Source organism: Heterocephalus glaber, unplaced genomic scaffold (genome assembly GCF_053883595.1).
Source record: "Heterocephalus glaber isolate CG9 unplaced genomic scaffold, H.glaber_assembly_v1.0 deba00001600, whole genome shotgun sequence".
In the NCBI taxonomy this organism is placed as follows: Eukaryota; Metazoa; Chordata; class Mammalia; order Rodentia; family Bathyergidae; genus Heterocephalus; species Heterocephalus glaber.
Window position 1 is genome coordinate 4,283,140 of NW_028258372.1, and position 24,631 is coordinate 4,307,770.

At 49.1% G+C, this 24,631-nt stretch overlaps 1 protein-coding gene across 5 annotated transcripts in view; it reads left to right on the top strand.

Moving 5' to 3' along the window:
• Sdccag8 (SHH signaling and ciliogenesis regulator SDCCAG8) overlaps positions 1-24,631 on the top strand; it is a 222,144-nt gene that overhangs the window by 186,663 nt on the left and 10,850 nt on the right. For all 5 annotated transcript variants that reach the window (XM_021265534.2, XM_021265526.2, XM_004853507.4 and 2 more), the window contains one exon: positions 21,953-22,079. In XM_021265534.2, the coding sequence (XP_021121193.1) occupies positions 21,953-22,079 (127 nt within the window). The remainder of the gene's footprint in view (positions 1-21,952; positions 22,080-24,631) is intronic.

Consider the following 24,631-nt stretch of genomic DNA (forward strand, 5'->3'; position numbering starts at 1 on the left):
CTAGAATAGCGGATGGACATGGTCCTCGGGGTGATACTTATTTTTATAAATTCCAGTTGAAAGCATATGGTGGTATTGGCAGTGCTTTTAAATACTTTTTTCTGAATGCTCTTCACTTCGGCTTTTCGGGTGTGGCAACTGTTTGTGGGTGCTTACACGTCCGTTCCCTTCCTCTGGGGTGGGCCAGTTACTGTGTTGTACACTTTAATCACCGCATCTGCCTCCGTTGCCACTCATGAGAGGTTACAATGTAGTGACCTGCCTTCTGTTAAGCAAATCTTTACACTGGACTTTAAGTGTTGGGTAGGCTCATCCAGCAAGAATTTAATTTAAAAGGTACAAAGACCAGTTAATGGTCCCCTGAGCTTGTACATAATATTTCGTTATGCAAGTAAGGTTGTACCACTTATTCAACTGGGATGCCAAGGAGTTACTAAAATAATCAAATTAATACACATTATTAAACATATTTACACACACTGAACTATTTCAAACTAGTACTGCTGGAATAAAGACAAAAATAATACTGTGTATTTACATAACACCATTAACACCTTTCATTAGAAAAATCTCAAGCCTTCACTAAGTAACTAAACTGCACAGCACCCTGTGAGGTGTGTAGGAAGCAAGGTAGAACAATAAACAAGAAGTTAATGGCAAGAGAATGGAGAGCACACTTGAAGAGGGCAGGCAAGACTCTTGGGCATTCAAGTTCAGGTCACCCTATCTATGGGACCACAGCCCAAAAGAACCTATGAATGTCATGGGTGATTATAGACTTTATTATGCTGCTGGATGCTGTTTTGTTGTTTTTGCAATCTAAAGTCTGTATTTTACTTTTAATTGAATCAACTATATAAACATACAGAGTTAAATCCACACTGGGATATGATAGTGACTTCTAATCTGGTCATTTGATCCATTGCTTAACTTTCCTTAGGCCTAACTAAATACAATCTCATTTATTTATTTATTGCCAGGACTTTTTACAGAAAGGGAACAGTCTGTTCTCTGGAAATGTCTGGAGATATGCAGGCACTTGCTGGTCAGTGAGGAAGGCATGGGTGAGCCCTGGTCTCTTCTGGGAAGGTCAAGGCTGCTGGGAACACCAGTGACCTGTACCTCCCATGCTGGGCCTAGCCCAGCACTGAGAGCACAGAGAACTTTCCAGAACTTCTGAGGACCCCCCAGGACAGGCCTAGAATGTGATGCAATAGGGCGACAGGAGAACCTATGTGAACACACGCATAGCAGCAGACCAATGGGATAGTGAGTTTTTCATTTAGAATTGTAAAATACCATATATTAATGCCTTTTTAAAAATTTTCTGTTGTAATGAATTTCCCAAAAGTTTGGTCCTGGAACTCAGTGTTTATTGGGTTATCTTATCCCTCAGATTTATTCACTTGGTCCTTTGAGGGGAAAAAAAATAAAAAGCGCTTTCTCTCTGTAAGTTTTACTCATAGTAGTCTCTATTTTGGCTTAACCTCTCAGATTTTCAGATAATTTAGGTGTCACAGATACCCAGGATAAGATAGTTTTCAGACACTATAATTTAAATGTCTCTGAAATGTAATAAATAGAGCTTCGTCTGGGGTTTGGGAATAATGTTTTCTTCCCAAACAGCTGTTCATTTGTATTAACAATTTTCTCTGTCTCTAGAAGACAAGTAGCATTTCTTTTTTATACATAATCCTATCTTCCTTTTCATCCTGTTAGCTGCATTCAGTCTGTTGTTGGTTATTTTCAATGTCCCTGTGCACTGTGTGCAGACACCTCTCTTGATCGCAGGGGCTTCCAGGAGCAAAGCTACCACTCACTCGGTCCTCATCTGGGAGGTCAGATCCTCACTTCTGTCCTGAAGGGGCTGGCCAATTTCACAGCCTTTTGGACTCATCAGAGACCATTTGGGTAAAGGTGTTTAAATACCAAATGAATAAGTCTGTGCCCCATCTTTAACAAGCAAAGCAAAGGATACCTGGTTTTTCATTTAGAGCTCTAATTAGCACCCAAAGGATGGCAATTTATGAGGCTATGATGAAATTACTGATAACTAACATTTGGTTTATATCAGTTCTTGAAGATTTTACAGGTATGACTTCCTATCATCCTTGTGATAGGTGGAAAAAGTATTATTAAAATACCATTGCACTTTGAAGAAATTTAGACTCAGAAAGGAAAAATGTTACAAATCCCAGTGGCTGGGAGGCTCGCTGGGCCTTATACCCTTTGCTACTTAATGCCTGTGAGCTTCACTGTATGAAGAGTAGTTATATGCATGGGGTCTGAGCCCAGATGACAGAGGTTCAAATCCCAGCTGTACCACTTCTGTGCTGAGCCCCTTGGGGCAAGTTACTTATCCCAGGCCTAACTTTCCTCATCTGTACAATGGTAGCAATTGTGTTATATCCTGCCTAGCATTCTTAAGAATGAGTCATCACACAGAATGTTCCGGACACTGGCTGGCTTATAGTAAGTACTCTGCAGCATCAACTCTGTGAGTTGCTGGAGTGCTCAGCACAGTAAACAACACAACACGTAATACAAAATTGGGGTTTGAATCATGTCCCAGGAAGTGAATGTTAAATGTTAGTTCAGGTCCTGTTCAGAGTGGACACACCAAGGAAAGCCCAGTCAGGTCTGACAGCAAAGTCCACCCTATTCATACCATTAGTAAAGTTAGATAAAACCAGTTCTTTAGTTCTTCTCCTTCAACCCAGAACTTCTCCAGCCTAGAAAGTTAGTGATAGAAAGTTTTAAACATCTGTCTGCCTCTCGGAGACCGAGTGTGACTCTCAGCAGGACAGGAAATATGCCCATCCCCACTCTTGATACATAGGAGTCATCCTTCAGATAGTGCATTCCAGTATGTTCTCAAGAAGACCTCAGGATTTATGAATAGGGCAGCTTGTGCTTCAACAGCTCTAATCCTCAAGTGACATTTCCATTCCTGATCAGTCATGCCTGGACCCTCCTGGAAGTTGCTTTTGACTGTCTAATAATGGCATCAAAGATGTCTGAATTTGGGAGAACTGTGATGATAGCAGAAAGTTCGAGTTGTTTGTTTTAAATCCTATTCTACTTTGAACTGGATTGAAGTCAGCAGTAGAATCAGGAGCCTGGAAGCTATAGAGAGAGCCACAGAGGACTCACCTGACAGGAATCAGTCTGGCTCTATCAGGTACAGGAGACTCAGGGAGGGAGAGGACACCTGAGACTACAGCATCTCCATCTCCTTCCAGCGGAATCAGGAGGAGAGTTCAAAAGAGAAGCTCGGTGGCTTTATTTGGAGTGTTGTCTGGTTAAGCACATATGTGCACCATAAATCCAGATTTCGGTTACACCCGCTCACATTTCTTTATGTCAGCATCTGATCCGCAGCTTCCAAATGTTCTAGAATTCCTTGCAAATAATTTTGCTTTGGAAGCCTCCTATTGATAGATGGTTAATTTTTATTGAAAGACTATTCTCCTGATAAGTTTCTGACAATTTCAGCAATGCTAATTCAGATTCCAAATACACAATGACAGCTTGTTGGTGTGTGTTTATGTGTGATGCATTCAAATGCATATGTCCTGTGCTACATTACAAAGAATGCCATCTTAATTTTTAACTCTGCTGTAGGGCTATATATGAGTGTGGACAGACTGACAGGATGCTTGACTCAAGGACTCTCTAGAATTTGGTAGTATACACAGAAATGTGTTAAGGACAGGGATTTTTATGCTAGGAAACTTCTTTGCCAAATGCCCAGTAGCTTTATGTTATTTCCACCAAGGATAATGTGGTATAGACAAAAGGAACATGGGATTTTAAACATAAATCTGTCTTCTCATCTTGTCTTCGCTGTTTTACAGATAATGTTAGAATCGTGGCTTTAGATTGATATTGTGTTCCAGCTTTGCCACTTATAACCAGTGTGAATTTAGGCAAGATATTGATAGCATCTCTCAGCCTCAGTTTCCTTATTCATAAAATGAGGTCCATAATAAATCAATAGTACTTTCTTTAGTCATTTTTGTTATCAAATCTGTTACCTCACTCATTAGAAGAAACGCCTCCTACACTGCTTTCAGAATTGAATGAGCTAATGTATGTGAAAGCCACTTCGTATAAGCTGTGAATCACTCTATTAAAATAATAATCACTATATTTAAATAATTATTATTTATTGAGGGTCTACTAGGTTCCAGTCATTCTATATGCTACCTCTAATTTTTACAACAATCCTGTGAGGTAGATAGTATTATTTTATATTACAAATGAAGAGACAGACTTATAAGGACTTTTCTAGTACCACACTCAGACTTTAGTCTGGATATGTTTTAAATTCGAACTTGTTATTCTGCATAACAACATCTCAGTGATAATAATTCAGAGAATTGTTCACAATAGCTTTTTTTTCTTACTGATGATAGAATTTGGGTTTTATTATCTAATTTGAGTAAACCTATCATCTCTGAGTAGTACAACATTCATTGCATGCATGTTATGTTAAAATATTAATTCTGATTAAACGCACTTAATACTCATGCAAAACTTGCATATGTATCTACCCACAGAAAACAGATATTTGCACTGCTAAGTCCTAGCCCATGAACACAGCTCAAAAAAAAAAAAAAAGAACATGTCAGCAGTATCCTAGGCAGAGGCAGGGGGGTTGAAATACATATGCTATCTTCAAGGTGAATAGTATGAAAGGCATACATTTTCACTTGGATAATCCTCATTATAATAAAAAATTTCAATGCTTTTTAAGTCATCCCTCATGTTTTTACATTTCAGTTACATGAATTTTCATTCATATTGTAGATTACATGTAAGCTGCATTTACAATATTAGACCCCTGTCTGCTAACTATAGCTACCTCATTGCTCACCAGCAAACAGTGATCAGCTTAGATTGGCATACTGGCCCCTGGGCATAGCCCTTAGCCGTGAGGTGTTGTATCTGTGCACAGTTGTACCTGCAGGACCTAGGGTGCCCTACAGAGACACGCATGGGCTTTTGGATGTGGCCCCTTACTAGCCGCATAGCTTTGCTAAAGTTTTTTTTTTTTTTAAACGTCCTAGGCCTGAGTCTCCTCATCTGTTAAATTAGAGTAATAATGTCCATCTCTTAGGATTTCTGGGAAAGTAAAGAGATATTTCGAATAATGGGCACAGTACTCAAAACATGCAACTTCTCTTTCTACCTTTGTCATTAAAAAGAAAAGGCCTACTTTTGCAAAACAGAGTGTTTTCTTTGCTTTTGGCTGTGCTGTATTTATACAACACGAAAAGCCATGTTTGCTTAACCAACACAAGGGCCAAGCACGTTTCTGAGGAGATCTGACACTGAGTTTTTCCTGGGTGGTGGAGCTGATGCCAGCAGCGGGGCGGCCCCTGCAGAGCACTGCCCGCCCGCACTAAGCCAGTGTCCCGCCGCCCCTGCCGATGCCGCTGAGGCGATGATAAGGCCTCTCCCACGTCTTGGGCTTTGCCCCTGAAGCCAGCATCCTGGCTGTCTCACTCACAGGTGCCTCCCAGCTTTCACTTTTAGTTCGGAAGAAACCCCGACTTTTCCAGTGTCTTTTTGACCCCCACCCTGATTGAATATTTTTCTAATGCTCCCCCATCCCCAACTGCTCTAAGTTACAAATGGCCAGATTTCAGTCATCAGGAGAGTAGAATGGATTATGTTTTGCAGCCTGTCTCACGGGGGCCAGATTCCAAGGAGGCAGCTCGTACGCTCACAGGCCAGGAGAGCCAGGATTTCAACAGTGTCAACAATCTTTGCTCATCATACCAAAAAAGCCCTGTGTCGGTGCCGACTCATTAGCATACAGCAGCACCGCCGTGCTTGCTAACAAAGCAGGCTCTGGGTATCTGCTACTTTCCCAGCTTGTCTGTCTTCCCTGACCCAAGTGAAGAGAAGAAATGGCTTCAGGCAAGGACGCTGTCCCTCCCCATTGAAGAGAGCATCACAAGGGTTCCCAGAAAAGAGTGCTTTTAAGCGGTTTTAAAGTAATAGTCCTTTGGGGAAAGGAGACCATCCCTCCTTTGTGTTTTCTAATCTTGTTTTAAATCATCAAGAGGCAAAAAGTAATTTTTTGCCATGTTATCTGGTTTTAAATGATCTAACCCTGAATAATTCCTGGTCATCCCTTTAATAGGTTGTTTTGTTAGGAGTGCTTAAAAAGAGCTGTCCGCCTAGGCAGGGGTACACTAGCATGCCCTCCTTCCGGGCTGTCTCTCATCCCTCTTTTGTTGGGGGATGGAGGGAAGAAGAAACGTACAAGCAGATGTGCTGCTAGATCTACAGGCTTCTGCCAACCATATGGCATCTTAAAGAAAGATGGTTGGAGCGTCTGGATTAGCAAAGAGTCGGGATGGGAAGCCATGTGTCGTGTTGGTACAGGCAGTTGTTTGAGCTCTCTCTAAATGGCTTCAGGAGATTGTGTAATGGAACAAATGGTCCTGTGAGCCCAGGAACAGCCTTGCCGATGCTGGAGAGGCAACTGGCCCTCGGGCAGTACTGCTTCCCTTTTCTCCCCCAGTATTATGTATTCTTCTTTTAATGTTTTCTGAACTCTGAGAATTGACTAAAACTTTTCAACTTATAATTACGTGAGTGGGTTCTCCTATCTCTAGGTCTGCCTGAACTCTCCTCTCTGTTCCCAGTTTGGTGATTTACAGTGCTGCAGTCCTCAATGTCCTCTCCCTCAGCCCTCCAGGGGGTCCAGCCTCCCTGCACCAATTTTCCCAGCAAGCGGCTTTTTGGGGGAGGTTGTCCAGCTATTGAAGGGGGATGTATCCTCCCACCAGCATTCCCAGAAAACCTAGGAGATGGGAAATCTGAGAATTTTATGTGGTCCCATGTGTTGAGCATATGAGAGATGTGTCCTTTCACTGCTTTGGAACTCATGCGTGGCTTTTTTTTTAAATGATACAGTGAACTCTGTGGATAATTAGGTCACATACATACACCATTTACTGAGCAATTTGAGACTTCAGGATTCTACTCCATAACCCAAAATCTGAATATGAGTTTAAGAAGTGAGACACTACAATACTGACAGCATATGGGCAGTGTGTCAGCAGTGGTCAAGTTCTGAGGCCACTGATTTGGGAGTGTGGATACAGAAGAAGCCCAAAACCTTCCAGCTAGAGTAGATCTGGTGAGTGTGTTCTTAGCCAAGCTCTTTGGGCATTTCACAACATTTTAGGGTAAAGGAGATTTTATTTTGTTGTCATTTCAAGGCCATTGCACACGCAATGCAGTATCTTGAGCAGCTGGACAAGTTCAGCCCACCTCCACTCTGGGGTAGCTAACTCTGCAGATATCACAGCATACATTGTGGTTAATGGAAGGTAAAATGTCTGGTTGATTAGTCAAAGAACAGTCACCGTACCTGGCCGAATCATCACGAAGCTGACATGAAGTCGTGCTGGCCAGTAGGAATGCTGGTCAGCAGCTCGCTTATGCTGCCACAAATCCACTGACTATGGACACCTCTCATAATGTCTGAGGCACACCTCCTTTTTCACAGGCAGTCACCCCAACTGCACAGGTACTCCACAATGAGATCAAGGAGCAAGCGCCACATCCAGACTGAAAATGAGTTACCTGTGACCCACTGTAGGAAACAGGAAGCAATCAGGTCTATCACAGCTTCCCTCAAAGGAACTCTCAGCAATGAAAATACATTCTAATTCATTTGCTGTATAACAATGCAAGGCTTTGCTCAAAAAGAGAAATGAAACCTAGAGAAGGTGGGACTGGGCTCAGGAGGAAGAAAAGGCACAGTCTAGAAAGCTGAATGTCTCCAGACTGCCATCATTTTATGTACTTTTGGCACAGACCCATGATTCTTACTTAAACAAGGTCATCTGAAAATCATTTGGAGATTCCTCCCAACTTCCTTCATAAATAACTATTTTCTACCCAAGTGAGCTGTCACTCAGAAATTTCAGGGGCAGTTACCATTTCATGTTTGTGAGCACTCTGTATTGAAAATGTATTCTTGCATACATGGGTTAGAAGCACTGGCCTTTTATCTCACTGAACATGTTTAAGGGTTAGGGTATTCTCACTCTGTCTTCCGAGTTTAGGGTCCATGTGGGGGGCGGGGTGTCTGTGAAGAGCATAATTTGGATTGTTATCCACCAGCTGGAAGACATTACCACTTTCATCCCTTTTACCTTCCAAGTGTACATGGTCCCAAATTTGTCAGCCTTGGAGTTTCTTGAAACAATGCAATTAAACTGCAACATATTTCCCAACATTCTTAATTAAGACAGTGACTGAAAAATGTAGATTAACAGCAGTTACTGTTTTTATCAACATATTTTCTCTCTCTCTCCTGCCACCCTCACATCTCCCTCTCCCCACCCCTTTTTTGCTTTAAATGTCTGATGTCAGTTTCGTCCACATGTACATTATGCACATGGCACTGAAGAAACAAAGTAAAAAATTCTCTTTTAATTCTGAGCTGCATGCCCAGCGCCACATGCACTGTCTGTTACATGTCGCTTCTTATGAGGTTCATGCTGGGAGTTTCTTTTTAAAGGCGAAGTGTTTCTGAAGGAAAGAGTTCAGGTTGGGCAGATTGTGTTTGAAAAATCTCACTGTCTCGGAGTGGAATTAATATACTGATTATTCTGTGCGGGCTCAAACTGGCAGCGTGTGCAAAAGTTCAAGTGTGTCTGGGAATTGAAATATGGAAGAGAATTCCAGAGAGTGAGCAGAGACAAAGAACTGGAAGCGGGGCTTAGAAGTGAAACTAATGGCAACTTTGTAAAGAGGGGGAGGGAAATCAAGTATGAACAACTGTGTCCCACAGCAGTACTCGGGGGAAAATGTTTTTATGGACTCGGAAGTCCTGTTTTCCACGTCACATTGTAGGGTTGATCAGTGCAGTTGAGGGGGCGCGTACCCAGCACCTCTTTATCTTCACTTCTTTGAGTCCTTAGATCCTTGCCAGTTTCAATTAAGTCACAAGAGAAGTTTAATCACTAGCTAAAAATTAAAACGGGCTGTAATATTTCTCTGGCCTCTCTGTTAGCCAAGATTTTCCTCCCAGTTTAATTAAAATTTGGGCCCTCCACGCTCATCAGCAAACAATGATCCGTTTATCTGTTTACAAATAAGGAATTAAAAAGTAAGAAAAGCAAATACAGTCACGCAGCACCTCTCCCATCACAGGGGAATCAACCTTCTTTTCTCAGGGGAAAGGAACTGGGACGTGAGCATGGAGTTAATGAAGCTTTCACCCCTTTTCTCCTTCCCTCAACTGCCACCTCGCCTTAATCCTCTCCTTCCGCCAGAGTCCCGGCCGGCGACCCCTGCGGAGCGCCCCGCGCCAGCTGCTCCGCACCCAGCCGGCCCCGCCCCGCCCCGCCCCGCCGCCCTCCAGGTGCGCGGCCACGGATCCTGGGCCGGGTGAGCTCGGGGCGCTGGGCTGGAGGACACGGCCGCCCAGGGACGGCGCCCCGGCCACGCAGGCCCCTTCCACCTGCAGGCGCAGCTGCCCCGCAGGATGGCGCCAGGGCCGCAGCGGGCACCGCAGGGCTCAGCGGGCCGGCAGTCCGGGGGCGGGCGAGGGCTGAGCGCAGGAGACGAGGTGCGAGGCTGCTCAGCCGCCCCCAGCTTCTCAAACTCTGAGCCTAAAGCCATTTATTGGCAGCGTTTACAATGGGGAAAAAAATCTACCTTCTGTTTGGCGGTTGCTCTTTTGTGAAGCACAAATTATCTCCGGGGATGACTGAGTACACAGGGTCTTCCCTTGCTGTGGGGTCGGGTGGGAGAACGTCAGGATCCTGCCCGTGAGCCTCTGAAAATGAGGCCGTGCAGCCCTAGAGGGAGGAGAAGGGCTGGCGGGAGGCCGCCCCAAGCCCTCTCGGGCCCACCGCCCTGCCCAGAGCCCTGTCCCAGTGTGCTGTCCGGTCCATGGCTTCTTCTCCGCCCAGCCTTGCCTCTGCCAACGCAGCCCCAAGGAACTGGCAGGCAGACGGCACAGACTGTGTGCCTGGCTGGGGGCTTTTGTTTTTAAAATGGGGGCACTGCTGTCTGCAGGGGTTTCCCAGCCTGCACAGCAGGAGCAGGGGCCATGACTGGACTTCGAGGCGAGGGCTATGAGGGGGCTCCAGCTGCTGTGTGCTGTCACCCAGCACACCCCGTCTTCTCTTTCTCTTCTGCCTGCTATTCAGAAGTCTTAATTTAGGCCGCATGCCTATTCTGTTCTCAAAGGAACCAAGTCCCTTCAAGGGAGAAGGCCTCTGCTCCTCCCTCAGAGAAGGCCGCCATGACACTGCCGCCCGCCCTTGCGTTTCAAGGTCTCCCTGCTCTCCCCAGGACTGCACAGCCTGTGCACATAGAAGCTGTCTGGTTGGAACACGGGAAAGTTGATTGATGACAGAGAGACAGTGCTAAACTGGCGGATTCCAAAGCAATCATAGTATTTGCTTTCTCTGCCACCTTCCTCAAGGCCACAGTGGCTTCCTATGCTACACGGGCCATTGTGCAAACTTATCGTACTTCTAAAAAATATAGAGCAAGGAGTGCTGGAAGCCTCAGCAGGTTCTCCTGCCACTCTGAAAATCCAAAATTTTGCAGCCCAAATATTAAAAAATTGACTTAGCTCATTCCTTCTGCCCCACGGTGGCACATAACTGGGCAGGATCAGGCTCTTCTGTTGCCGGAGCCCACTAGAAACCAACAAGCCCTCCAGCAGGCCTAATCACTGATCTGTCATGGGCCCTCTAGCTGGAAGAGTTGTGCCATTATATTATCCCGACACTCATCACTGTGTGGAGTACCCCCTTTTACTAAATGATTTATTACTCTTAGCAGAATTCCTTTGGCTGCAGATTTTATTTTTGAGTCACTCTGTTCAGCTCAATTGGTCGCCTTCAGTTACCGTGGCAACCAGCAGATGGGGTTCTTTGACAAGGGTCAGCGGGAAGGCTGCCTCGGTGTAGACAGCACAGGAGCTAAATAAAAAGCTTTCAGCATTGACAGTTCTGTAGTGGATGGCCAGGAGTTGTTATCAAATTACTTGCATTAAAACCTAATTAAGACGTGTGCCAGTAAGTGCACCATAGTGATCGAATCTGGTTACTTAGCTGCCGTGGGCTCGCTCTTCCTTCATCACACCTCTGTGACCAATTTGCCTACCCCAAGGGCGAAGGAAACTGAGGAGAACCTCACTTGCTGTACTCCAGGAGGGCCAGAGTTTCTGGGAGCAGCCAGAGGACCTCATTAGAATGGAAACTTCCCCAAAATGCAGTACTGCGCCGCCAAAACCTGAGGTGGCCGCTGAGCAGGATCCACACACATCTCATGTTCTCATGTCCTCCTGAAGGCTGCTGTTGCTTTCATTGCAAAGCGTGTTCATCAGAATAAAAGCAGTCCTAAGTGTTCCAGGTGAAAGAGGTCTGAAGAGACAGGACAACTAAGTGAAAAGGATCTTTTTTGGTGGGCCACAAGGAGCAGTTTCAGTTCAGTTGACAAAATTTAGAATTGAGAAGTTTAGGTGAAGTTATTATATCAATACTGAATTTACTGTAGTTGATTTAGACTATGATTCTATAAGAGACAAGCTTTGTCTTCAGGAAATCCACACTGCTGTTTCTAGGAAGAAAGGACACTGTGCACTCCATGGTCAGTGGTTCAGAAGTGCTGCATGTATGCAGAGAGGGAAGGGAGCCGGCATCACAGTGTGGTGTGGCTATAGTCCTGGCACTCAGGAGGTGGAGGCAGGAGGTTCCCCTTAGCCTAGGAGTTCGGACCAGCCTGGGCAACATAGTGAAACCCTGTCACAGAGTGAGGGAGAGGTGTATAACTAATATGGGGCAGGATTATCACAATAGGTGAATTTGGGAAAAGAGTATGTAGTGTTCTTGGTAATCCTGAAACATTTTCTAAGTTTGCCATTATTTGCAAAAAAGCTTATTTAAGGGGGTGCTTAGGTTTGGGATGGGGTAAGGTCAGGCAGTGTGGATTTTCCCACTAGTGCTTCTGTATAGCTTTCATTCCAGTGCAACCTGGATTCTACTCTGAAAAGCTTCTGATTTGAGACAATTTCCATTCCTCTGCCCTGTTTCTTTTGCACAGTGGAACTGCACCCAGTGTGACTCTGCTTTTGCTTAAAAAAAAGGGCTGGTTCTTCCCAGTCCAAAATTCCTTCCTGCTCACCCACTTCCTCTTCCCTCTCCCCTTCTTCTTTGCAGTGCTGGGAGTCAGACTCAGGACGTAGTGTGTGCTAGGCAAGGATTCCATCACTCAAAAGCCCAAGGTCCAAAATTCTTGACATGTCACCTCCTATCCCTGCTGTCTCCTGGCATCAGGATCCCTTATCCAAACCCAGTGCTTCAAAGGTGTGATGAGCTTGTCTGGGGTCACACAGCACCTGTGTTTTAAAAAAGGGCCAGGGTGACAGTGCAGTATGAGTCCCCAGCTCTTAGGGGTGAAACCATCCTCCTCTCCACTGGAAGCGCTGTTTTAAGGAGCTGGTGTCAGAGCCCAGGTCTCAGGGACTTCAGGGATCTGCAAGAGGCCACAGAACGAAGCCACAATAGCTGAACACCTTGCTGGTCGGCCGTGTCACTGGCCACTGTGCAGGCAACAAGCTTCCCCAAGGTAGCCTCCTGAGCCTCGGGTTTTGCATCCTCCCTGACAACCTCAGTCCATGGACAGGTCACTGCTGCCCGACAAATGCTTCCAGCCCCAAGGCCTGTCTTCAGACTGTCTGTTCTCAGACTCAACATTACTGCTCCATGACAAGATAAGAACCAAACTGAGTGTGTAGAAACTTCTACAGCAGTTGGGAAAATCATCCTTTATTTATATTGTACTTCATGAAACCACCGGCCTGCGATAATTGGAAATGTAAAAAGAATAAAAAACAAACCAAATCTTGTTTTCTTCACTGAGTTAGTTGGAGAAGTATTGGTCTAGGAATTTTGATCTCTTTCTCATAGACCCAGGGAAAGGAGCCTGGGCCCGCCTTTCCCAGACTGTGCTGTGGCCAGTGTCTTCCCTCTCTCAAGCTCCTTCCCTTCAACCCTTATTTAGTGTGGATACAGGACTTTGTCAGGCCTCTTACACTGTGTGTGCATGTGTGTGTGGTGCTAGGGATTGAACCATGTGCTAGGCAAGCCCTCTGCTACTCAGCTACACTCTCCGCTGTAAAACTCCATTGTAAAAAAGGCCTGGTCTAGAGGGTTTGGGTGTAGCTCTGTGGTAGAACACTTGCCTGGCATGTGTGAGGCCCCAAGTTTGATCCTCAGCACCAAAGAAAAAAAAGAAAAAGAAAAGGTTTTGAAATGCTGCCAAACATCATTGGGTTTGAAGTCAGAAGACGTGACTTCCAGCCCTGGGCTTCCCACAGACAGGCTGAGGGATCTTGCACGGCTCACTTGTCCTCTCTGGGCCTCATAACCGGCTGAACTGAACGTTCTCAAGGCACCTCTCAGCTGTAGCACAACGTGATTCATGTGGAGAGAAGAGCAGGGTCTTCCCCCAGCCACCGCCCCACAAGCCTCCTGTCCTACCTCTGCAGCCCAAGCGGGAGCTTAAGGGAATGGAAAAGAAAAGAGCAGACTGGGAACATAAATTCTCTTTATTATAGGGCTAAACTCTCCCCCAGAATTGCATCATCTTCAGGATAAATTACTCTTGAAATCGCTGTTAGACAGTGGATTTGGGCAAAGGAAATTTAACTGGCCATGTTGTCACTGAAAGTGCCTGGACCCTCTGAGCCAGGATAAAGGGTTAGAACAAGTTCCAGATCCCTAAGCACACGGCCTACTGCCACTGAGTCTGTGTGACCACATCGATGGGATGGAATTACGGAAGATACAGCAGCAATTTTTAATTATTGGAACAAAGTATACAACTTTAAATTAGCATAGTTTAGTTGCCAAACTTAATTACCTAGAGCAGTAATTAGGCTAATTGGGTTCTCAAAACCTCAACTTGGTGTATTGGTATGACTGCATGGCTGGTGATATTTGGAGAAAGGAACGTAACAAAATTTTGTAAAGTCATAATGTTGTGAAAATGCAGAGCTGGAAGAAAACATGGTCCTCTCCTAACCTTAAGGTGGGGAAACTTTTTCTCTAAAAGGTCAAGTAATAAATATTTTAGGCTCTGTCCAAGTGACTTGGCACAAAAGCAGCGCTAGACAACAGGCGAATGTATGAATGGTTGGCTGTGTTTCAGTGAAAGTTTGTGTAGGGCACTGAAAGTTGAACTTCATACAACGATCACATATTAGGCTTGCTTCTTTCTTTTTTCAATCACCTGAAAATATAAAAACCATTTTTGGGCCAGGGATCTAGCTCAGTGGTTCTGCCCCCTCCTCTCAAGTGCAAGGACCCGAGTTCGATCCCAGGTACCAAAAGAAAACATTTTCAACTAGAAGATGGTACAAAAATGGGCAGTGGGCCAGGTTGGATTTGGCCTGTGGTCTGAAGTTTACTGACCTTGGTTCTAATTTATCCCCTTGTCTCATATGAGGAAACCAAGATTCAAACTGATCCCAGCATGTGCTTAAGTTCTCATGACTGATGCCAAAACATTTTAGGAACAGACTAGGATAGTTTTCATTTAGGCAGTTGGTTGTTTTGATCCAAAATTGAAGCCACACAAAAATTATTCTCCAGATACCTCATTTTGTATGTGTGATTAATACTGTGAATCCTAATGTACCAGTCAGCGGTTCTTACACTTGAGAATTCACTGGAACCACCTAGGGAGGTCTTATTGAAATGCATGCTGCTTGGGCCATGTTCCAGGAGGTGGTATGTTCTCAGTTTCATGAGTGGAGAAGCTGAACTGAGGGAGATCAAGCCCCTGGCCCAAGTCAAAATGGCTAGTTTGTGATAGGATTTGGATTCATATCTCCTGCTTCTAATCGGCACCCATTCACTGCTTCTATGATTCTTTTAACTAAATGGCAGATTCCATCGGCCTTCTACAGTTCTTTAGTTTATATGTTATACTTTTCTGGAACAAAGTTAAGACGTACTAAAGTACACCTGATTGTAGATGAAATCACAGGTCTTGGATTCACGGTAAACATTAGTAAGTCGCTTGCTCGTTCCCAGTTTAAATGGCAGACACCTTGCTAAGCACCAGAGACAGAAAGCTGAACAGGAGCCTGCTCTAGCCTTGGAAATTGCTGGGGCAGTGGGAGGGCGAGACAAGCAGTAACTGGCTGGCATGGATAACCACGTCAAGAGCCACAGCTCGTGCAGGGGAGGGGCCAGAGGGACTTCACAAGGACGGGGAAATAGACAGGGTCTTAAAAGCCAGGGACCCGGAGTGTCACAAGGACAGGAAGCATCCCGTGGAGGCAGCAGCAGGGGGGCATTTGTGCAGTGTGGTCAGGAGCGGCCAAAACATCTGCTGGAGGAATAGGAGAAGGTTAAGGGCAGGGCAGGGAGGGGCATCCCGGTGGCTTCAGTAGTCCTGGCTCCACCCCTTCCTCCCTCTGAACCTGGGAGATGACTTCCTCCTCTGCATCTCAGTCTCCTCACCACGGAATGTGTTGCGTAGTACTGTTATGGGGCTAAATTAGCTCATGAATGCAAAATGCTTACAGGCCTAGGCATTTAGTAAATGCTCAGTAAATCCTAGAGCACATTACTTGGAAAACTACAGAACTGAACGCCAATTTTACAGTTAAAAAATCTGCAGCTTTTATTAAATGCAGATGTTGTTTGGAAACCACTGTCCTTCATTTCCATGCAGTGTCATCTTCCTAGGAAGTTCCAGGGACTGAGCACTTTGAGAACCAAGAGAAGGAAAATCCATGGAAATATGACTTTGCCTTAGTCAGAGTGACCAGAGGGAAGGGGCTCTGGTGGGAAACATTTCAGAACAAAAGACATTTTATCTCCATCACCAGAAAGAAAACCCCAAGACAAATGCCCACAGTAGCCCACAGGAAGTGCCCAGGTAAAATGGTTGCGAGAAACTGAAATGTCCAAATGAAACTCCAGGACAGTAGGACTGGCTCGGATAAGAAATGCTCAGATGGTGGCCCTGTGGGACTGAACTAGGTTCCCAAGTGCTCATTTGGTTATTATACCTCGTAACTTACTTCTACACTGCATATATTTTGTATGTATCACATACAACATAAAAAATTTAAATATATGTATTCACTTGCTTTCACAGTATTCATAGCAAATGAATGTCTGAAGCGCAGTACCGGAGCTGGCAGCTTGCGTGGCTTCTGTTTTGCATAAGATATTTTCCCCAGCCCACTCAGCTCTATAAAGTTGTTTTGTATTTCACCACTTGCTCCATCTTATCTCAAAGTCTTGCATATTTCTGTAGAGTGCTGGTTCTGATAATGCTTGTGGGGTGTGGCTGAGAGGGTCCTGTTGGACCAGTAGAGATGCACCCGGCTCAGCACACCTGGGAGCCTCCGGTGCTTTGTCTGCATCTGTACCTTTAGGAACCTGGGCCTCTTTGTTGCCATGGTAACCATACCCTTATAAGCCTGAAATTCCTGGCAATGCCTTGGCACACAAGGGTGCAGCCCAGCAGCAGGGACAGCCGTTCTTCTTCCCCAGTGTCCCCTGTCCTGCTCAGGATGGCAGTTGTACACCTGCAGGTGCTGAAGGCACGAACCTGTGCCCCAGCATAGGACAGGAACTGTAGCCTGGGCACAGCGCTGCCTGGGAGTGACCTTCCTATGGACTTGTTGACCCCATGTGCCCTGTGAGGGCAGGCAGCACAGGTGCCTCATGGGACAAGGGACAAGACCTGGGGCAGGGCCGGAGGCCTGGCCACAGTCCCCTGGGTGCCATGCACGCTGGTAATCAGTCGCTGGGATGGAACGAAAGCCCTGTGGAAGCCCTGACCGTGTAGAGATGAGATGCAGGCCTGGGGAGGGGTCTGATTAGAGGCTGAGCTCTGAAATCCAGTGGCTCTGCCCTGTCCTGTGGCAAGGAGCCTGTGTGTGATCTGCAAGCTGCCAGGGGCTCCTTGTGGGGATGCAGCAGCCCCCACACACCACACAGGCCCTGGCATGGCAGTGCCTCTCCTCGCATCCAGAGAGGACACAGCTAAGAACAAGAAACCTGAACAGACTGAGAAAGCGCAGTCTCCCAAAATGACCATGCCCCTGAGACCTGCTGAACACGAGCTCCCCATCCTGTGAAGACCCCAGAAGCAACAACGGGAGGAGCAGGAAGGCAGAGTCGCCGGGAGGTGAGGCTGAGATGGCCCTGCTTCTTCCTAGCTTAGCCTGGCCATGTGTCCCTTGCCCCAGCTAGCACCTCGTACTTTTTCTCAGCAAATGGTGCTGCCCTGGACCAGAGGGGCTGTAGAGCCCCTGTCACCTGCCGAGGCACCCTCTCCCCCCTGTGAGCCCCTATCCTCTGCCTCGGGATCCCCTCTCCTCCAGAGCCTCCTCCCTGCTGGCTGCTGCCCTCCTGTCCCTGTGGCTGCTGTCCCCTCACCTGGGTCCTCACCAGAACGGTTCCCTCTCCCACCTCCCTGTGCTCGGCCTCCAGGTGGCATTTCACAAAAGCTGCTCCTCCAGGATCAGCCAGCTTCTCTTGCTTTTCCTCCTCCCGCCGGGGTCATCTGTCCCTGTCCCTGTGTCTTGCCGCTTCCCATTCAGGCTGTGAACTCAGCGGCTCTGTGAGGCCCCGACCTGTGGGCCTCTCCCATCGCACTGCAGCAGGAGTCCTCACCAGCCCATGTGGGGGCTCCAGACCTGCATGCAGGTGAAACACCCTGCCCCAGGTGAAAATCCCTGCCCTCTACCTGGCTTCACCGGGAGCTCCCTGTGTTGGCCCAGAAGCGGCATTACTGTGCCCCACAGGGTCCCGGGATGCACCCTGACCCTAGGCCTGTCCGTCCTGCTCCCGTCCTCTCTGCCTAAGGTGCCTCCCTCCATTGGCAGCAGGACAGTCTGTTTGTAAGTTTGGCTCCCAGCTCCACTGGGCCTAGCGTTCCCTTCCCGACAGCCCACACCTATGGCCCAGCCCGCTGCACAGTGGGAGGTTTCCCGACCTCAGTCCTCACCTTCGCAGCGCCGCCCCCACGTGGGAAGGCCCTCGGCCAAACCCCTTTCAGACTGGCACCCACTCACCTCTTCACATCCCGGCTCACCAGCTGGCTGACTCTGGACTGGTCGTTTATCCTGTCTGCACCCGTCTCCTCATCCTGAAAGCAGAGATAACAATTAGTGCCTGGCTGCCTCGCGGAATTGTTGTGAGCAGTAAAGTTAATAAATTGCTAAGTGCTTGGCCCACACATAGTAAGTGTCCCGTGCATGGTGACAAGCTTCCTCCTTTGTGGACTTCCTGTATAGACCCTTCTCACACTGCAGTTTGAATTTAGCACCGGCCGGACAGCTTCGGCACTGTCAGTCTCCTCAAGTGGCCAAGAATGCCTTGAGGGCAAGGACCATTTGTAACCCTTGCAGTCATCCACCTCAGTACTTTTCATCATTTGGACCCTAAATGTCTCCTACGGGCCCAGTTGCCAGCCTATGGCACTGTTGGGAGGTGATGCACCTTTAGGAGGTGGGGCCTATGGGGGGAAGCTGGGGGTGGCTCCTGAACGGGTACTGGGACCATTGCCTTTCTTTGCTCTGCTTTCCTTCCGCTTGAGGTGGGCAGCTTCCTCCACCGCCATGATGTACTACACAGGCCCAAAGGCTGCAGGGGCCATGGACTGAAACTGAGCAAAATAAACCTTTCATCCTTTTAAATTAGCTCAGGTATTGGTCTCGGCAACAGGAAGCTGACTGACATAGTACTTGGCCCTTAAATTAAGAAGCTTTTGCCACGGGTGAGTTGATTTGGTGAATTACCTCTGTAAGGTAACCACCCAGGCCCTGCCTGCATTCAACTCCCGGCTCTACCATGGCTCAGGCAGGTTAATGAACCCATCAGGTGCAGTTTTCTCATCTGTAAAATGAGAGTGGTAATGCTAGCACATCTGCAGAGGATTACAGTGAACTTTTAATTGGATAATCAATAAGCCCAGGGACTCAGCAAATGTTGGCTGGTGCCAGCCATAGTCGGCTGACATCATGAATTCAGGTCTTGGTAGGACCTGGAATCAAATCCCCATGGGGTGATGGGAGGGGCTGCTCCCAAGGGGCTGGGGCATAGCTACAGGGAGAGAAGACACTCCTGAGAGCAACTTCCTGGAGTGTTTGAGTTGGCTTAAAAAATAGCATGGTAGCTCGCACGTATAATCGCAGCGACTGGGGAAGCCGAGGAGAATGGCTTGAGCCCAGGAGTTTGAGGCCAGCCTGGGTAACGGAACTAGACCCTTCTTAAAAAGAAGCCAGCCTGCCTGCATCCATGGTGGTCCAGTGAGAGGAGCTGTGCCTGCTGGGGCAGGGCCGGGCTTCTCAGGATCTGCCCCTCACAGCTGGCCACTTCTGCAGAGCCTCCAGAGCAGGTGGTTTCCTGCTCTCCTGCGGCTCACACTCAGCACCCATTCTGAGTCCCTGCAGTGACTGCTGCAGCTGTCCTGGGCCCACAGTGTGCAGAACCCCCAGCAGGCCTTGTTTAGATTCCCAGGGCCCCACAGGAGGAAGGTCCAGGCAGGAACTGGCCCCTCTCCGGCGGCTGAGCCACGGCCAGTGTTCTGGGCTGCGAGAGACAGCGGGCTTTGGCTCTCCGTGAGGCCCTGGATGGGGCAGCTGTCTCTTTGCCGAGCCCATCAGTCTGCAGGACTGTTTTCCCATTCGATCCGAGCGCAGGGCAAGGGACCACATGGAGAATAGCCATTCCTGGCACCTTCCGGCCTGGAGCCTTAATGGTGTCATCCATTTCTCACAGGTTTCGGTTCCTACCTCAGGAGCTCATTGCCTGTGGTTCTCTCTGCGGACTTAGTTGGAGGGGAAAAGCCATTTAGGGGCCGAGGAGCTCAACTGCTAATGATGGTTTGTGCCCGCCTGATCTTGATGTGAGAGCAGTGCACGGCCTGCTTCTCAAGAAAAAGGTCTGTTCACATGGCTGCCTCTAAAAGGGACGCCTCCAGGCTGCCACAGCAGCACAGGATCTCCAAGGGAAGGTGGCCCCCGAGAGGACAACGGGACAACCTGGCCAGGGACTGGCAATGCCAAAGGCTTCAGTCTGGCCTGCCCCACTGGGTGGCTCTGAGACTTGGAGACTCATGGGAAAATGTGCTCTGCGCAGTCACGTGATGGGATGGGGCGGGCAAAGCAGTGATGCCCTGGCTTCCCCAAAGAAACAAGGTTTTCTCCTCCAAGATCACAGACAGTATACTGCACAGATGCAGGAAAACACTCATGCTTGGACAGAAGGCCCTTGCTCAGGCTTGATGGAGCACCTAGAAAGAGGAGCCATCCCACCAGTGCACTCCTTTGGGCGCTCCAGGTTGTGGGCGTGGCCAGATGGCTTGAGGGAGGAGCTGTCCTTGAGCATGCGTGGTGCAGGCTCAGCCCCACCCAGCTGCTCCTGCTGGCCCCTCCTGACGCCCGCCCCACCTGGTTAAGGCACTCACTCCAGTTGAGAATCAGCCCGGTGCTGGGAAAGAGGAGCCCACCCAGTGTTCGCAGGAGAGGATAGGACTCCTTGAATGAAAACTCCATCCAGGCCGAGAAGAGCCACTGGGGGCGGGCAGGGGACTTGGAGCGGGTTGTACTGTTTCTTGCCGTAGGGTCTGAGGAGGGGGTGAGCAAAACATGCAGGTTGCGCAGAATTCATTTTACCTGTGGCCAGATGCTGCTTCGACTTTTAAGTAAATGAACCAGACCCAACACTAAGGCCCGTCCGTGTCTCTGGCCTCCTCCGGAGCGCACCAGAAACCCCTCGCGGGAGAGCTCCTCGAAGCATCTGCAGAGCCCTCTGGGAGATCTTGATTTGGTAGCCTGGGTTTGGAAATGGATCTTGAGCTTTTGAAGTCCTTTGCTTGTGAAAATACAACTCCTTCTCCCTGTGGGTGCTTTGACTAGCGAGGGCTGAGGACAGGCACACAGCTAACTTCTTTTCAGAGCAGTACCGGGTCGCTGCTGAGGGTTAATCCAAAGCCCACGGTTCCATGGGCGAGGGTATGGCTGGCTGGAGGAAGCCGTCTGTGGCCAGATGAGGATAATAGTTTGAGTAAATTAGCAAGTCTGGGGAGGAGAGCCCATCAGCAGAATGACAAATTTGGTATCTTTAAAGACATCTGGTCAGCAGTGCCAGAGCTCGTGATTGACCGGGTGATTAATAATGGAAAACCCTTAGATCAGTGTTTCCGTCCCCCGCACCCACTCCTCCAGCCGGGGCACCGTCTGCTCAGCCTGCCAGGGCCGGGGCCAGCTGGACGATGGAGGCATTTAGGCCTCTCCTCTTTGACCTCTGCCTGTGAGTTTAGGCTTTAGTTTTCCCTCTCCATTCCCAAATGATGTGTGTTTTCTAATGGGCAGCATGGTGGGAAGGCTCACATTTGCTCCAGGGCCATTCAACTTAACAAATGTATACTAAGGCCCTGCTGAAGGCCAGAGCCTCAGCCTACACTCCAGCCCATGGTCCCCTTAAGACCCGCCCTGGGACACACACTGCTGGGGCCTGGCACATGCGCATCCTCTGTAGGCCCATGGTCTGAATGCTTGGTGTCCAGGCTGAAGGACTCCTAGGGAACGGTGAGACCATTAGGAGTTGGGGCTTGGTGGGAGGAATTAGGCCACAGGGGTGTGGCATTAGCAGGCCGGGGGGAGGGGGTTCCTCTCCCCTTCCTCGCTCTGCCTCCCTGCCCCTGTGAAGTGAGACCTTCCTCTTCCATGCACGCCTGCCGTGTGTGCGCCTCAGCACCGGCCCAAAGGGAAGCCATAGACTGAAACCGTGACCAAAAGAAATCATCTCCTCTGTGAGAGTAGATGGCCTCAGCTGCTCTGTCACAGGGAGAGAAGCTGACCGACACTCTCCAAAGCCCCCAACTCCCATCACCATCTCTAACTCTGGGCTGACTTTTTCTCCAGGCTCCGGCAGCTGGATAAGCACAGCCAGGCCACAGCCCAGCAGCTGGTGCAGCTGCTCAACAGGCAGAACCAGCTTCTCCTGGAGAGACAGAGCTTGTCAGAAGAGGTGGACCGGCTACGGGCCCAGGTACAGGAGCCCCAGCGTGGGGTGGGAGTGCAGAGGGGGGTTCGGAGTCCTCTTTCAGGGCTGCACCTTGACAGGCCTCAGGTTTCCCTGCCGCTTGGTCAGCTCAGCCCACAAGCCAGGGGGGAGGCCCAGAAGTGGCCTTGTGTAGAAGGAAGGGGCATGGAGACCTGAGCTGAGCCTGGCCCTCCCACAGCCCCAGGGCATGCAGCACCGACCAGGGATCAGAAGGAGGGCAGGGAGGACCACATGGTCAGGTGGGTGTCCTACAGGGGGTGGCTGGAGTGCCCCTGAGGGTGTGGGGACACTGTAGCCCAGAGGCTTCATCCTAAGTCGGCTGGTGAGAGTCAGGTCAGCTCCTGCGCTCACAGAGGCCTGGCTGCCTTACACGGAGAACACACATTTGCTCTCTTCGCCTGGAGCAAGCCAGCAAGATTGACCTTATGGTCTCCATTTTACAGATAGGGAAACTGAGGCTCAAACAAGCATATGCAGCTAGCAAGTAGGGACACTACAAATGGAGCCTAAGTCTGATAACAGCCCTGGCTTTCCCCGTCCTGGTTAGATAATAGGGGGAAGAAAGAGTCCAGGTGAGTTTGGAGACTGGAATGAAACATCTTTTCTCCTAAGTTGCTCTCTAGCTGTCAGGGGGCTCTGCTTTTTGCCCCATCGAGCAATTTTTAGGACGCAGAGGTGCGGTGTGGGCTGGCGGTAGCGTCTGCCTTTACTAGGACTGCACCCCAGTGTGCTGTGAGGTCCCAGGCACTTCCTGCAGCAGGTGCTGGCAGGGATTCATGGGAAGAGAGTATCTGGAAATGGAAACGATGAGGAATTGTCTCTCATTCGCCTTTCCAGATGACCATGTCCTACAGGGCCAGCAGGGAGCTGTAATCACTGGCTTTGCTTTCCCCTCAGACTAAGGCCTCTGCACAGCATTCATGGCTCCGAGTAGGGTGAGCACAGCCCAGTGCTTGGCCTTGACCTGAGGCCACTGGGGAAGGAGGAGAGCACACTGTGCCATAATCACAGTGGTAAACAGAGAGAAACGGGCGCCAGCTGCCCCTGACGCCTGCTGGCAGCACAAGAAGAAGCCACCGGGTTCTTAGTGTAGGGGACACTAAGGTCCGGGAACCTCCCAAGAGTTTGGAGCCAGAATGACCAGAGAACGATTCCACACAGTGGAACCGTCCTGAGGCCCGGCCAAGCCATCTACGCCTCTTCTGAGCCTGTGTCCCCATCCGCACGAGGGCATTATGAAAGGGCATCGGAAGGGGTGAGCACCCCCAGCAGGGTCTCAGGTACTTGGACTGAGGAAACGTCAGGGTCTCATCGTGAGAGGGTCCAGGACCGTCCTCACCGTGCTGCCAGCCTCTTGTGCGTGCACAGTGTCCTCCCTCAGCCTGGGTGGGGTGGGCACCCAGGTGGGGTGGGCAGGCCCTGAGTGAGGCCCTGGCCCTGCCACTGTGGGCCTGGCCCAGCTAAGCTCACAGCCATTGAGGTGAGGAGGGCCCTGTCACGTGCGATGGAGGGACCCAGACTCGTGACATGAGTGACTCTTCTGGCCTCTAAAGGACCTAAGAAGTAATTGAGGATTCAGCTGGGGTGAGAGGGAATCCCAGGCACCCGAACTTTCCTCCCCGTGACATGCGCTTTGCTTGTTACCCGCCCTCTGCCTGCTTTACGGGACGATCGGATCTTAACATGGACCATCGGTGTTTAGGAGCCTCTTCCAGGGCGTTAAAAATCTGGTAATTGCCAAATGAATTGCAACATTTGCACAAAATGCATCTTTCAAAACTCCCAAGCCTCAAAAAACCCTCAGAAAAGCTAGCAGGTCTTTCTTGCCTTGCCTGAAGGAACAGGAGTGATTTGCCCATCCTGAGCCATCCGATACCGGCCTGTCTCGCCCTTCTCTAAAGGGGCCTTTCAGACTCAGATATTACACATAGGGTTATTTTAAGATGAGCCTGACAAAAGCAATTTGGTAGAGAAAACGTCTGCTTTCAGTGGCAGATAGCAGCAGCGGTCAAACAGGAGGCAGGGTTCGGTCTGGCGTGCACTCTGCCAGCCCTGGGCCCAGCTTGCTCCGAGTCGCCACTGCACGTCTGAGGGTTGTGTGGCTTTACCACAGCACCACCGGCCGCCTGGGCTCCTGTGATGTGTCCCTGCTGCCCCCCCGGGCCCCCCCCCCCGCCAGGTTTGTCGCTGCTGACCCAGGCAGGTATTTCCGGGAAGCTGCACCTAAGGGATCCTGGCCATCAGCCAGGCCGCCTTCCCGGGGACAGTGCCCTGGGCTGGTGCACGCGGGCATCCGAGGTTTACAGCCGTCTCCACCTCCTGTTTGGGGATGGTTTCGCTAAAGGCTTCCATTTTCTCAGTCTGGATGAATTAAGCATAATGGCTTAATTTTGCATGTTAAACTCTAAAAATCTCTGTCCACTCAGTGCCCAAAAGAGAATGGATATTTTCTGGCCCAGGCAGCTGCTTGGAAGCTGAGTCACATCCCTCCAATTCGCTCCTTCACTCGTCCTGAGCCCACTGTCCCGAGCAGCGGT